The 15,154-nt window shown below is 47.4% G+C and overlaps 1 protein-coding gene across 1 annotated transcript in view; it reads right to left on the bottom strand.

Moving 5' to 3' along the window:
- Nucleotides 1-9,075: 9,075 nt before the first annotated feature.
- The window catches only part of CIBAR2 (CBY1 interacting BAR domain containing 2), a 41,970-nt gene continuing 35,891 nt past the window's right edge, over nucleotides 9,076-15,154 (bottom strand). Inside the window, exons 8-9 of the mRNA XM_063945683.1 lie at nucleotides 13,912-14,013; nucleotides 9,076-10,861 (exon numbers count right to left, since the gene is read on the bottom strand). Of these exons, the coding sequence (XP_063801753.1) occupies nucleotides 10,742-10,861; nucleotides 13,912-14,013 (222 nt within the window). The 3' untranslated portion in view covers nucleotides 9,076-10,741. The remainder of the gene's footprint in view (nucleotides 10,862-13,911; nucleotides 14,014-15,154) is intronic.

Below are 15,154 nucleotides of genomic sequence, written 5' to 3' on the forward strand. Positions count from 1 at the left end.
GAACTCTGCTCCCAGCATGTGGGATGATGTGCAGAAGTATGGACAGGGGAATGTGGGTTGAGGGATGTACTATGGGGGTCATTCCGAGTTGTTCGCTCGTTGCCGATTTTCGTTATACTGCGATTAGTCGCTAACTGCGCATGCGCATGGTACGCAGAGCGCATGCGCTTAGTTATTTTACTATAAACTTAGCTGTTTTGCTGTAGTGTCTGCAGCGCTTTTCAGTCGCACTGCTGTTCGGTAAATGATTGACAGGAAAGGGGCGTTTCTGGGCGGCAACTTAGCGTTTTCCCAGCGTTAGCTAAAAAACGCAGGCGTGTCAGGGAAAAACGCGGGAGTGTCTGGAGAAACGGGGGAGTGGCTGGCCGAACGCAGGGCGTGTTTGTGACATCAAACTAGGAACGAAATGGGCTGAGCTGATCGCAGTGTAGGAGTAAGTCTGGAGCTACTCAGAAACTGCTAAGAATTTTCTGTTCGCAATTCTGCTAAGCTAAGATACACTCCCAGGGGGCGGCGGCCTAGCGTGTGCAATGCTGCTAAAATCAGCTAGCGAGCGAACAACTCGGAATGACCCCCTATATGTGGGGTGACGATAATATCCCTTTAATCTGGGACACCTATGATTTACACAGGTTCTGTGGCTGGCTAAACTCTAGCCTAAATTTCACCTGGTTTTAGCCAGCCACAGAACCTGTGTAAATCACAGGTGTCACAGATTAAAGGGATATTATGGTCACCCTACTAAAACGAATGGCCCTCTGGTCTGCATAAATGGAATGCCAATTGACTATAATCCAATTGACTATAATGGGAGCACATTGAACTTTTGTGTATATTTCAAAAACTCTTAAACTTATGAAGTATATCTAAAGCACACATCTTCCTAAGGTGATGTCACATATTTTAATGAATGAAAGCTGTTTGCTATGGAATGACAGCTGTTTTATTCGCCGCCTCTACGCAAAATTAGCAATAAACCAATGCATATGTCCCATATAAAACCCCTGATTTTTCTATGATCCCTAAGCGCAAACACTAATAACTTTCCATATGTGTCCACCTATATCTATACCCTACTACACGTCACACAATGCGGAATTATGGCGGTTTGCTATGGAATGACAGTTGTTTTATCCACCGTCCCGAAGCAAAAATAAGATTTTAAACCTACCGGTAAATCTTTTTCTCCTAGTCCGTAGAGGATGCTGGGGACTCCGTAAGGACCATGGGGAATAGACGGGCTCCGCAGGAGACATGGGCACTATAAAGAAACTTTAGAATGGGTGTGCACTGGCTCCTCCCTCTATGCCCCTCCTCCAGACCTCAGTTAGAGAAACTGTGCCCAGGGGAGACGGACAGTACGAGGAAAGGATTTTGTTAATCCAAGGGCAAGATTCACACCAGCCCACACCATCCACACCGTATAACCTGGAATATACGAACCAGTCCACAGTATGAAACAAAACAGCATCAGTCAAAGACTGAACAAAACTGTAACATAACCCTTATGCAAGCAAATAACTATATACAAGTCTTGCAGAATGTTGTCCGCACTGGGACGGGCGCCCAGCATCCTCTACGGACTAGGAGAAAAAGATTTACCGGTAGGTTTAAAATCTTATTTTCTCTTACGTCCTAGAGGATGCTTGGGACTCCGTAAGGACCATGGGTATTATACCAAAGCTCCCAAACGGGCGGGAGAGTGCGGATGACTCTGCAGCACCGATTGAGCAAACATGAGGTCCTCCTCAGCCAGGGTAATAAACTTGTAGAATTTAGCAAAAGTGTTTGAACCCGACCAAGTTGCCGCTCGGCAAAGCTGTAATGCCGAGACGCCTCGGGCAGCCGCCCAAGAAGATCCCACCTTCCTAGTGGAATGGGCCTTCACCTAAGTAGGTAACGGCAATCCAGCCGTAGAATGAGCCTGCTGAATCGTGTTACAAATCCAGCGAGCAATAGTCTGCTTAGAAGCAGGAGCGCCAACCTTGTTGGCTGCATACAGGACAAACAGAGCTTCTGTTTTCCTAATTCGAGCCGTCCTGGCTATGTAAATTTTTAAGGCCCTGACTACATCAAGGGATTTGGAATCCTCCAAATTTCCCGTAGCCACAGGCACCACAATAGGTTGGTTCATATGAAAAGAGGAAACCACCTTAGGCAAAAATTGAGGACGAGTTCGCAACTCAGCTCTGTCCACATGGAAAATCAGATAGGGGCTTTTGTGAGATAAAGCCGCCAACTCAGACACTCGCCTTGCAGACGCCAAGGCCAACAACATAACCACTTTCCAAGTGAGATATTGTAATTCCACGGTTTGAAGAGGCTCAAACCAATGAGACTTCAGGAACTGTAACACCACGTTAAGGTCCCATGGTGCCACTGGGGGCACAAAAGGAGGCTGGATATGCAGCACTCCCTTCACAAAAGTCTGGACTTCTGGAAGAGAAGCCAATTCCTTCTGAAAGAAAATAGACAGGGCCGAAATCTGTACCTTAATGGAACCTAATTTTAGGCCCAAATTCACTCCAGTCTGTTGGAAGTGGAGAAAACGGCCCGATGGAATTCCTCCGAAGTAGCATTCTTGGTCTCACACCAAGACACATACTTCCTCCAGATACGGTGATAATGTTTCGCTGTCACCTCCTTCCTAGCCCTTATCAGAGTAGGAATGACCTCATCCGGAATGCCCTTTTCAGCTAGGATCCGGCGTTTAACCGCTATGCCGTCAAACGCAGCCGCGGTAAGTCTTGGAACAGACAGGGCCCCTGTTGCAACAGGTCCTCTCTGAGAGGAAGAGGCCACAGATCTTCTGTGAGCATTTCCTGTAGCTCCGGATACCAGGCCCTAGGAGGTCAATCGGGAACAATTAGAATTGCCTGTACTCCTTTTCATCTTATGATTCTCAATATTTTTGAGATGAGAGGAAGAGGAGGGAACACATAGACCGACTGAAACACCCACGGAGTCACCAGGGCGTCCACCGCTACCGCCTGAGGGTCCCTTGACCTGGCACAATACCTCGGGAGCTTTTTGTTGAGGCGTGACGCCATCATGTCTATTTGAGGCAGTCCCCACTGACTTGCAATCTCTGCAAAGACTTCTTGATGAAGTCCCCACTCTCCTGGATGGAGATCGTGTCTGCTGAGGAAGTCTGCTTCCCAGTTGTCCACTCCCGGAATGAAGACGGCTGTCAGAGCGCTTACATGATTTTCCGCCCAGCGAAGAATTCTGGTGGCTTCTGCCATTGCCACTTTGCTCCTTGTTCCGCCTTGGCGGTTTACATGAGCCACAGCCGTGACGTTGTCTGACTGAATCAGAACCGGTAGGTCGCGAAGAAAATTCTCAGCTTGACATAGGCCGTTGTATATGGCCCTCAATTCCAGTACGTTGATGTGTAGACAAGCCTCCTGGCTTGACCACAGACCCTGGAAGTTTCTTCCCTGTGTGACTGCTCCCCAGCCTCGGAGGCTCGCGTCCGTGGTCACCAGAACCCAGTCCTGAATGCCGAACCTGCGACCCTCTAGAAGGTGAGCACTCTGCAGCCACCACAAGAGAGATACCCTGGCCCTGGGGGACATGCTGATAATCTGATGAATATGTAGATGTAACCCGGACCACTTGTCCAGAAGGTCCCACTGAAAGGTCTTCGCATGAAACCTGCCGAATGGAATGGCCTCGTAAGACGCCACCATCTTTCCCAGAACTCGAGTGCATTGATGGACCGACACCCTTTTTGGCTTTAACAGGTCCCTGACCACGTTCTGGAGTTCCTGGGCCTTTTCCATCGGGAGAAACACCCTTTTTCGTTCCGTATCCAGAATCATGCCTAAGAAAGGCAAACGGGTCGTTGGAACCAACTGTGACTTTGGTAGATTGAGAATCCAGCCGTGCTGTTGCAACACCCTCAGGGAGAGTGACACGCTGTTCAGCAACTGTTCCCTTGATCTCGCTTTTATTAGGAGATCGGCCAAGTACGGGATAATTGTGACACCCTGCTTCGCAGGAGCACCATCATTTCCGCCATTACCTTGGTGAAAATCATCGGGGCCGTGGAAAGCCCAAACGGCAACGTCTGAAATTGGTAATGACAATCCTGTACAGCAAATCTCAGGAATGCCCGATGAGGAGGATATATGGGGACATGAAGGTATGCATCCTTTATGTCCAGGGACACCATATATAGGACAGCATCCTTAATATGACCCAAGGTCAATAAAATGGTATCCTTATCCAGTGTATCAATTTCAGCACACAAGGTATCTGTCCACGCTGCTACAGCGCTACAAACCCAAGCCGACGCTATCGCCGGTCTGAGTAATGTACCAGTATGTGTGTAAATTGACTTCAACGTAGTCTCTTGCTTGCGATCAGCAGGATCCTTGAGGGTTGTGGTATCTTGAGACGGCAGCGCCACCTTCTTGGATAAGCGCGTCAACGCTTTGTCCACTCTGGGAGAGGATTCCCACCGTATCCTGTCCTTAGCCGGGAAAGGATACGCCATAAGAATCCTTTTGAGAATCTGCAGTTTCTTGTCTGGAGTTTCCCGAGCCCTTTCAAACAACTCATTTAGCTCATGTGAAGGGGGGAAAGTAACCTCGGGTTTCTTTTCCTTATACATGCGCACCCTCGTGTCCGGGACCGAGGGGTCATCTGTTATATGCAACACATCTTTTATAGCAATAATCATATAATGAATACTTTTTGCCAATTTCGGCTGCAACCTCGCATCATCATAGTCGACACTGGAGTCAGAATCCGTGTCGGTATCAGTGTCTGCTACTTTGGATAGTGGGCGTTTTTGAGACCCAGAAGGGCCCTGCGACCTAGTGAAAGGCAGGGATTGACTCTGTATTTCCCCTGGACTCTGCTTTGTCCAACCTTTTCTGCAATAAATTCACATCTGCATTTAAAACATTCCACATATCCAACCAATCAGGTGTCGGCGTTGCCGATGGAGACACCACACTCATTTGCTCCAGCTCCTCCCTTGAAGAGCCTTCCGCTTCAGACATGCCGACACACGCGTAGCGACACCCCACACACTCAGGGAAATCTCTAATCTGGAGACAGTTCCCCCAACCAGGCCCTTTGGAGAGACAGAGAGAGAGCACGCCAGCGCACACCCAGCGCCAATGACCCTGGAAACACAAGTCCCAGCAATATACCGCGCTTTTTTGCTTTATATATAAATATATTGACTGCGCTCAAATTACGTGCCCCCCCCCCCCCCCTCCTTCAAAGCCCTCTGTCACCGTGTTCAGCAGGGGAGAGTCCGGGGAGCCAGCTTCTCAGCAGCATGCTGTGGAGAAAATGGCGCTGGTTAGTGCTGTGAGATCAAGCTCCGCCCCCTCGGCGGCAGGCTTTGGTCCCGCTCAAAATACCAAATAACCTGGCGGAGGTTGTATATCATACTGCCATAGCTTGAATATACCTGTAATGCCAGCCAAGAGGATTATTGCTGCCCAGGGAGCCCCCCCTGCGCCCTGCACCCATCTGTGCCTGTGTGTGTGTGTGCGGGAGCAATGGCGCGCAGCGTTACCGCTGCGCGTTACCGCTGCGCGTTACCTCAGTGAAGATCCGAAGTCTTCTGCCGCCTGTGAAGTCTTCTTTCTTCATATACTCACCCGGCTTCAATCTTCCGGCTCTGCAAGGAGGACAGCGGCGCCGCTCTGGGACGAACGGCAAGGGTGAGACCTGCGTTCCGATCCCTCTGGAGCTAATGGTGTCCAGTAGTCTAAGAAGCAGAGCCTATCACTGAAGTAGGTCTGCTTCTCTCTCCTCAGTCCCACGGCGCAGGGAGCCTGTTGCCAGCAGGACTCCCTGAAAATAAAAAACCTAACAAAATTCTTTGTTACAGAGAAACTCAGGAGAGCTCCCCTGAAAGCACCCAGTCTCCTCTGGGCACAGGATCTAACTGAGGTCTGGATGAGGGGCATAGAGGGAGGAGCCAGTGCACACCCATTCTAAAGTTTCTTTATAGTGCCCATGTCTCCTGCGGAGCCCGTCTATTCCCCATGGTCCTTACGGAGTCCCCAGCATCCTCTAGGACGTAAGAGAAATTAGCATTAAACCAATACATTTGTCCCATAAAAAAACCCCTGATTTTTCTATGATCCTCTAAGCCAGTGTTTCCCAACCACGGTCCTCAAGGCACACTAACAGTCCTGGTATTAGTGATATCCAGGCTTGAACACAGGTGACTTAATTAGTAGCTCAGTTATTTTGATTTAACCATCTGTGCCGAAGCCTGGATATCACTAAAACCTGCACTGTTGGTGTGCCTTGAGGACCGCGGTTGGGAATGCCTGCTCTAAGCGCTACATCCGTAACCCTACTATACATGTCACATAATGCGAAATTATGGCGGTTTACTATGGAATGAAAGCTGTTTTATGTCCCTTATAAAACCCACGATTTTTCTATGATCCCCTAAGCTCACACACTAATACTTTTCCATATATGACTGCCTACAGCTCTACGCGCTACTATACAGGTCACATAATGCGGAATGAAAGCAGTTTGCTATGGAATGACAGCCGTTTTATTTGCCGCCCTTAACCAAATTAAGATGAAAGCAGTGCATATGTCCCATATAAAACCCCCAATTTTTCTATGATCCACTAAGCGCACACACTAATCCTTTTCCATATGCATCTGCCTACTTCTGTACCCTACGATACACGTCACACAATGCAGAATAACGGCGGTTTGCTATGGATTGACAGCTGTTTTATTCGCCTTTAGTCCCATGGGCAGCACAGACAGTGTAATAGTTAGCATTACTGCCTCACAGCACTGAGGTCATGAGTTTGAGTCCCACCATGGCCCTGTGTGGAGTTTGTATATTCTCCCTGTGCTTGCGTGGGTTTCCTCCCACAATCCAAAAATATACTGGTAGGTTAATTGGCTCCCTACAAATTAACCTTAGTGTGAATGTGTGTGCGCGTATGTGTGGTAGGGAATATAGATTATAAGCTCCACTGGGGCAGGGCCTGATGTGAATTGCCAAATACTCTCTGTGAAGCGATGTGGAATATGTGTGCGCTATATAAATAACTGGTAATAAATAAATAAATTATAGTCAATTCCTTTGAGCGTCTCCTAAACTGAGGCTCTGTTGAGGTTCTGATGCAGATGGGAGGGGTTAGAGGGGGGAGGAGTTAATGATTTAGTTATTGTGCCTAAACTCCTACAGCACTCACACTAATCCCAAGTGTAATGACTACTGCAGCGTCCTCCGGATGGATGAAAGAGGAATTAAAGTGTTTCAGAATATATTGGAATGTGAAACGATAGGAAACTTCCAGTTATCGATCACATGCGGCTGGATAACGCCACTCACCCTATGAACACCACGATGCCCTGGATACCACTGGCTATGAAGGGCAACAAGGGGTCTCTCCAATGGTGGAAGAAACAATGAAAAGATGGCACCATCAGAAGCTGTAGACTTAGCCGTCTCCACCATGCCCTCCTTACCCCTCAGCATCACATGGAACCGAGTGCCAAATGGAGTTTCTGGCAAATTCAACTAGATAACAGTCATTCCAGCTCACAACCTTCATAACTCAAAGAGAACATAAGTACAGACTAATAAAGGCAGTATATAAGTTCACATAGATACATAATTACATTGTGCAGTTAAGTATAATTATGTAGAGAAGACAAATGGTCTGCTTCTAACCTGCGCCTCTTGTCCAATTACCAGCTATCAAGCTTAACTCTAATGGGCCCTACCAACCGATACGGCAGACTGGCGACCCTGCGGCGGCAGGGGGTGGGGGAGGTGACAGGGGGAATGAAGTTTCTTCACTCCCCCCGTCACACGGCTCATAGCAGTGCACACAAATATGGACGAGATCATCCATATTGACCTGCATGCACAAGCGACGGGGCACAAACGATGAACGAGCGCGGTGCTGCGCATCGTTCATCGTTGCTGCCTCCACACTGAACGATATGAACGAGTTCTCGTTCATTAATGAACGAGAACGTTCATATCGTTTAGTTCTATCGGCCAGTGTGTAGGGCCCTTTAGACTTCTCTCAGCTTGACCAGTCTCTAATGGGCCTAATTCAGACCTGATTGCAAATCTAACTCTATCTGCACATGTTAATATATCTGCCCCACCTGCAGTCTACATGGTTTCACCCATTAGAGAAAAATATTGCTGTTGCAATAAGGTCTGAATTAGGCCCTATATTGGAAGCTTGTGAACATACACCAGTTTGGAGGCCTATCGTTTGCACCTAGTTTGCGATAGGTGCAAGTGCTCACCAGTAATGGGACTAGTAACAAACCAAGTGTACCCATAGGGGGCAAACACACTGGTAAGTATATGCTTATTCCCATGCATGCAGTCCGGAACAAGGTTCAGCTGATTTTCCGGCCAACTTTGCACCCAGCGCTATGAAGTATATTACTATGTGGATAAAACAAATTTGTGCTTGAATCAGACAGTCCCACTCTGCACCCAGAGACTCGGGCGACAATAAATCATTGCACCCATTCAGTGAATCACATAGGTCTTTTCTCGCCCATCCTATAACCCAAAGAGGGAAATAATCTGGTGACGTAAGACAAGAGCGACAAATTGAAGGAGGGAACGGAACAAAGAGGATAAGTCCTCCCTGGGAGAATTGAATAGCGTCATGCATTGGGTAGATTAGTCACCTTATTTCATGTGACTGTAACAGCGCATAATCACCCCATGGCGTACATAGGGTCCGCGAAGACCAATGCATAAAACCAATGTGTTCACCCACAAATAAGAGAGAGGCACAATCCATACGCAGCTGCGCCCTCTTGCCAGTACAAAGATCATGACGCATTTCTCACTAGTGCAAAGCGTTAGGGTGGACGGCAGTATGCCCGATTAGCACGCGGAATGCCAGACACACCGAGTAGCTGCCTCTGGTTATTATTAATAAAACGCACCTGAGACTATCGCCAACAAGCGATCCTCCCCGCAACCACTGGGGCTTATTGTCCCCGCTGCGGGTAATCTGCGATTCCCCACTATTGCGCCAAATGCAAGCAGAAGACTCAACTTGCAGGAAATGAAACAATTGAGAATTTGCAACGAAAAATACTTTTTATTTACAAGATTCACACAAGTCCAAAATATATGCCATTGATACAGGATACATTCATACAATATTTATACTCCTCGGAAAGATAAACGTACGTGGAAACCGCTTCATTTGTAAACAAAATAAATGTTAATAATTTGGGCTTCCACTACAAAGACAAGCCATTTCCCTGCCGCCTGCAAATGTGTTTTGACAGAGGGAACAGAGCTGCTCAGATGTCTGGCTTCATGCTCAGAGGGCAGGAAAGGCAGAAAACGCAGCGCGAGACAGGACTGTATACACACAGAGCAGCGGCTCCGAGCCTAACCTCTCACTAAATGATGAGGATGGTTTAAGCTAGAAAAATACACAATCTGCTCTGGTGTTTAACATTCACATCCCAAATAAAATAAACACTTCCCTCTGTTCTCCTGTGTGTTAGTTACCGAACCATCCGGCGCTGGTAAAGTACAAGTTCAAAGCGAGCTTCCCCATTACATTGGTGACTGGGAAGTGAGAGCTTCATGTACGACAAGGAGGCCTGGAGGCGTGGTTTTGTCATAGTTGTTTTTATCATTGGAGTCAAATTAAATAGAACAGCAAATAAAATGCCCATAAACAAAGGGCAACTGCTATGGAAAAAAACATATATAGCAATAAAAAAAACTGTGTGTGCTGTACCATAGTCTAAAGCAGGGATGGGGACCCTTAGGCCCTCCAGCTGTTGTTGAACTACACATCCCAGCGTGACCTGCAACAGTTTTAGCATGGCCAAATTGCAAAACTGTAGCAAGGCATGCTGGTATGAGTAGTTCAACAACAGCCAGAGTGCCGAAGGTTCCCCATGCCTGGTCTAAAGTAAGGGGAAGGCAACGGGCAGCCCTCTAGCAGCTGTGGAACTACAAATCCCAGCATGCTCTGCCACTGTTTTGCTGTTAGGACATGCTAAGACTGTGGCAGGGAACGCTTGGATGTTACATGTTGCCTATCCCTGGTCTAAGGTGTTGTTACAGGTTACTGCCCTAGCAGCAGGTACCCCGCGTATAGCGCAGGACTGGCTGGACGATGGACGTATTTTGCAGACTTTGGGCCTAATTCGGAGTTGTATGTAAAACGGACGATAACGCACATCTTGGATGTTTTTGGGTCTGTGACATGCTGCTGGCACTTGGGGGTGACGACAGGCAGTGCTGCAGAAAACAGGAGAGTGTCGGGAACGTTTATCTGGGCCTACTGAAGCCAGTGGATGCACCGTGGACACTGCTTCAGAGAAGCCAGCAGGAGGCGTTCATTTAAATGAGACTCCTCCTGCGGAATTAACATTTTTATTTTCATTGGAAAAGAACAGATGCATCTTGATATCTATTATAGTAGATAGAAAACTAGGGACACCGTTACCACCCTTGTTGTTTTCACAGCATTATGAGCCCCAATCCCCAGCAATGTAAAAACAGTTATTTAAGCCAGGAAATGGCACAATGTTGGCCAATGCATCTGAACAATGGTAACCGTGTTTGTGTCATTTTAATTCTGCCAGATTTTAATGGACACATTTTCCTTAGGTCAAGGTAAAGGCAGGTAACTGCAGAGCATGCTGGGAAATGTAGCGTGTTGTCACTGTGGTGATGGACGGGGGTAAGAACATGGAATGATGGATGAATGGGGCCTATTTATTTCCGTACTCTAGAATAAACTACCCTCCTGGGTTCCTCATATTCTTCCTCTTGCTCCGAGTCATCCTCACTCTCCTCCTCCACTGGCTGCCGTGTCGGCAGGGTGCTCGACAGACTCTGAAACACAAACGGCGTAAGATTTTACTTCAGATGAATTCTACTGCAAATGTATTCCATTTATTCCATTCAACTTTTATTTTTTCATTAAAAGGAAACACACAGACACAGGAGTATGGTAGAGAGTACAGTTTCCTACAAGGCCGGGTAATCGTGACTCTTCCCCCCCCCCACCCTGAAATATGTAACCCTGTAGTGACAGTTCACCCATTGGGGTATTGCAGATGTCAGCAAGAATTGGTGGTCAGTCCTTGCACCACTGGAGCTTACAGTCTAAATTCCCTGCCGCACAAGGATACATAGGGAGAACATAAAAATGGGCACAGGTAGGCCATGATTGAGACTCAAACGCATAACATGACCTTGCTCCAGTTTATACAAAGAACACGTGCGCATGGAAGATGTGGGGGGCGGAGAGGGGGATGTGCGCTAGAGGTCTCAAATAAAATTCCACAGATTTAGGGGAATCTGGCAAGTGATAACACAGGGGAGAAGGCAATGTTTGGGGGCATGTACTGATACCTTCTACTGTGCAACCCTACTGGTGAATTGTACTGTGGTTGACGAACAACACCGCTTATAAATGCTGCAACTTTTCTTTTGATAACTATGGAACATATAGTCATGCAACAGCTCAATACACCTCCCTGTAGCAACTAGAAGGAACCCTCCGTTTACCATCAACTGAATATAATTTTTTCCATAGAGATAGTGTACTGGTGCATACGTCCGGGGCTTGGCTGCTGGCCTCAGGTAACGGGGTGTGGTGGGAATGACCCTTATGCGCTAGAAGCGGGGACAATTCATAATGAGGGTGGACATTTAAAACTGCACCTATTCTGTTTATCATACATCTGGAATCAGCAGCTTTGTAGCCACCTATTCACCCATTTGTCTTCTATGACTTTCCCCATTAGGTTACACAGCAACCACTCAGTCATTAACAGATCACCATTGCCATAGATAGAGCCACGGTATCCTGCAGCGCTGCACAATAATGTAGGCGAGGCACAAGTGCGGATCATTCAACCTTGTCAGGGATTACAGCGATTCGGCACTTCCCATGCACCCGCTGCGCTCTCTCCCTTCACAACGTGAACAGTAATTACAAGCAGCGGGCGGCCAGGTTCCAGATGAGTGAATCTGCCGTTGCCGACCTGTGTCTTCTTCTCGTCTCTCTCACAGCATCAAGCAGCCAGTTGCATGACAAGGAATCAATTCTTGGTAGCACGTTTTTTAATTTCCTGAAACCCTTCTCACGTACCGGGGCAGTGATTCATGTGAGGCTGTTCATGCCGAGAGGATTATTGCCGTCCTTAGGGGAAAAGCCGAGGCGCAGGAAATGTCAGCGGTTTTTATTAACCCTCTCAGCTTGTGCGGACTGGAGTAATGCAACTTTTTTTCCCCATACAGGTCTTGTTGGGAACAGGAACATTAGTGAAATATCCCCAATGTAAGATTAACTCCTTCCCTGCCAAGATACTTTTTCATCTCTCCGCTGACGAATACTCTGCTACTAATTTTGCTTACAGAAAGTACCGGTGGTGAGGATAACCCCCCCCCCCCCCCCACCTACCCCCACCACCTCTCACGACCTGTCAATCGAAAACCATTAGCAGGCAATTAACCCCTTCACTGCCGAGACTCTTCTGCAACTTTGTAGCATTTCAACATCAAGAACAGTAATTTATGCCATACCTTTGTATTCATTTCAGAAGCGTTTAAATGTACTGAAAGTAGCAGCAGTTTGCTTAGATCTCCTCTAAGGACAGGCCACCAAAAACAGCGTTTTTATTAAAACTGCTAGGATTTGGGTATTAGAACCTCCTCCCACCTCCTCCATACATGGATTTAATAATATTAATGATCTCCACAACATAGCGTGTTACTGTCTGGTGATCACCAGTAAAATAACTACTACGAGGGGGATCAGTACGGAATCCCGCCGGACGGGATCCCGGCGGTCGGAATACCGACACCGGGATCCCGACTGGCACAATCCCGACAGGGGGGCGAGCGGAACGCAGCCCCTTGCGGGCTCGCTGTGCTCGGCACACTAATTTATTCTCCCTCTGTGGGTGTTGTGGACACCAACAGAGGGAGAATATGTCGGGATTGTGCCGGTCGGGATCCCGGTGTCGGTATTTCGACGGAGGGGATTCCGTCCGGCGGGATCTTGACCGCATCACCCTAAGAGGGTGTACTCATTGAAAGAATGTAAACTCCTCTTTTATATGAGGGGGCCCCCAAACTTAGAGGTGCCATGATGGGGAGGGACGGGGACCGGACTGTACATATTTTCCTCCCCATCCACCCCAGATCTACTGGTATTTCTGCAGTGCAGATTGATATTTACTAGCGATTATAGGGAACACATCATTTCAAAGAATAGACTCTCCTCCTTCAATGAGGGTGCCTGTGCATTTATTATAGACAGGATAGGACAGATTAGCCCCTATTCCTGTATTTCATAATGATATCTGTAGTGCAGGGGATCCACACGCGATCACCAGAGAATAACTTCACACACCCATCTTTGAAACGAGGGAGCCCTGATTCGGTTTATGCCAGGGTGGGGGAGATAGGGGAGGGATCATTAAAAGTGCTCTATTTCCTGGCTAACGGTTTTGCAAGGTTTATCCTTGAAAGGGGCGGAACTCAATGACATCATTGCGGGCCCAACACAATGACGCCAACAAGCCACACCCCATCTTATGTCCAAGAGAAATAATTTCTAAGAATGGGACTTCTCCCCCATTTGAAACCCTGCAGTGTTTAGGACGAGTCCCACTCATTCTTAGCAGCAAAGGGGTTAAACAGGAGCAATCTTGTTTCAAAGAGAGTACTTCTCTATAAAATGCTCCATATTAATTTCTATCCAGAAAATAAACCAGTGCAACTTAAGCAACCAGATTTACCAGCAACAGAAAACGGGTAATTGTAGAAATTAGTTTCTCCTTTCTACTCATCAAACTACTGTGACGGCTGCAAATGGGAGCAGCTAAAGTCCGACGATAGTCACCACATCTATCAAAGCTCTACTTCTTTACCATATTGCTCGTGTTCCAGGTGGTGTTGGAGGACAGGTTTGTTGCCTGAAGTGGTCGTGCGTCTTGAATCCCAGTGTTTATATGTATCTTTGCCCGAAAATCCTGTAAAAAGTGAAGAGATTCCATTAGTTCAAACCCAAAATAAAAACTTACTCTGAACTAAATTTACTAAACGCGTAATCATTTCTGATGCTATGGAGAATGAGCAATGGGGAAATGCCATCTCTGTAGTGACGGAACCTTGCCCGCATGTTACCGTCTCTACTTTGGCTTCTTTAATTGGAATAGCAACTATGATGCCACTGGTTCTGCCAACTGGATGCAGGTTATTTTGGGGTATGGATGAAATTGTTAGAGGTTGTGGGAAATGCCTCATGTCGGAAATGAATAACAGTGGGGAAGCCTTTTCCAAATTTAGGGGGTTATTCAGAGATCTTAGCAGTTTTTGCTAAATTAGCAAATTGCTAAGGATCAAATCACATGTTGGGGGATGCCCAGCACAGGGCAAGCTGCCCAGAATGTATGGCGCATTTCAATTGCGATCACATAGCAGGAATCAAATTAGAGAATGACCACCTGCATATGCAGCCAGACCACTGCCATGTTTCTGATGCAGGTGATGTAATCGGCCCGAAAATGGCCATGACACAACTGCGTTTCCTGCTCCACCCCCCCCCCCCCCCCCCCAATATTGCGTCACCACCCCTGAGCCCCCGCCGCCTGTCAATCATAATGTAATTGCATCTTTCCGCATTATGATAGGTTATGCACGCGCACTGTGGCTGCTGCGCCTGCTTAGACGGACGATAATCGTCCATTTGCGAATCTTTAAATATCCGCCTTCGACCCTAACAGTCAGGGTTAACTGGATTAGTTGCCTGGAAGCGACTTTAACTGGCCTTTTCATGTGAGCAATGACCCAGATAATGATGAGATCTACCCCCACAATGATTCCTGGAGAAACCAAACCTTGGTGGCGGGGAACCCACAGTTCTACTACTCAGAGTGGAAGGTTTATATAAAAGTCCCTTCCTTTAGACCAGTGGTTCTCAAACTCGGTCCTCAGGACCCCACACGGTTCACGTTTTCCATGTCACCCAGCAGCTGCTCTGTGTATCACCAACTGTCACATTTTAAAAATCTACAGGTGACCTGCAAAACATGAACCATGTGGGGTCCTGAGGACCGAGTTTGAGAACCTGTGCTTTAGATGATGATGAAAAAACAGAAGTGATGGTGCACC

The sequence above is a fragment of the Pseudophryne corroboree genome, chromosome 11, assembly GCF_028390025.1.
Source record: "Pseudophryne corroboree isolate aPseCor3 chromosome 11, aPseCor3.hap2, whole genome shotgun sequence".
NCBI classification, from domain to species: domain Eukaryota; kingdom Metazoa; phylum Chordata; class Amphibia; order Anura; family Myobatrachidae; genus Pseudophryne; species Pseudophryne corroboree.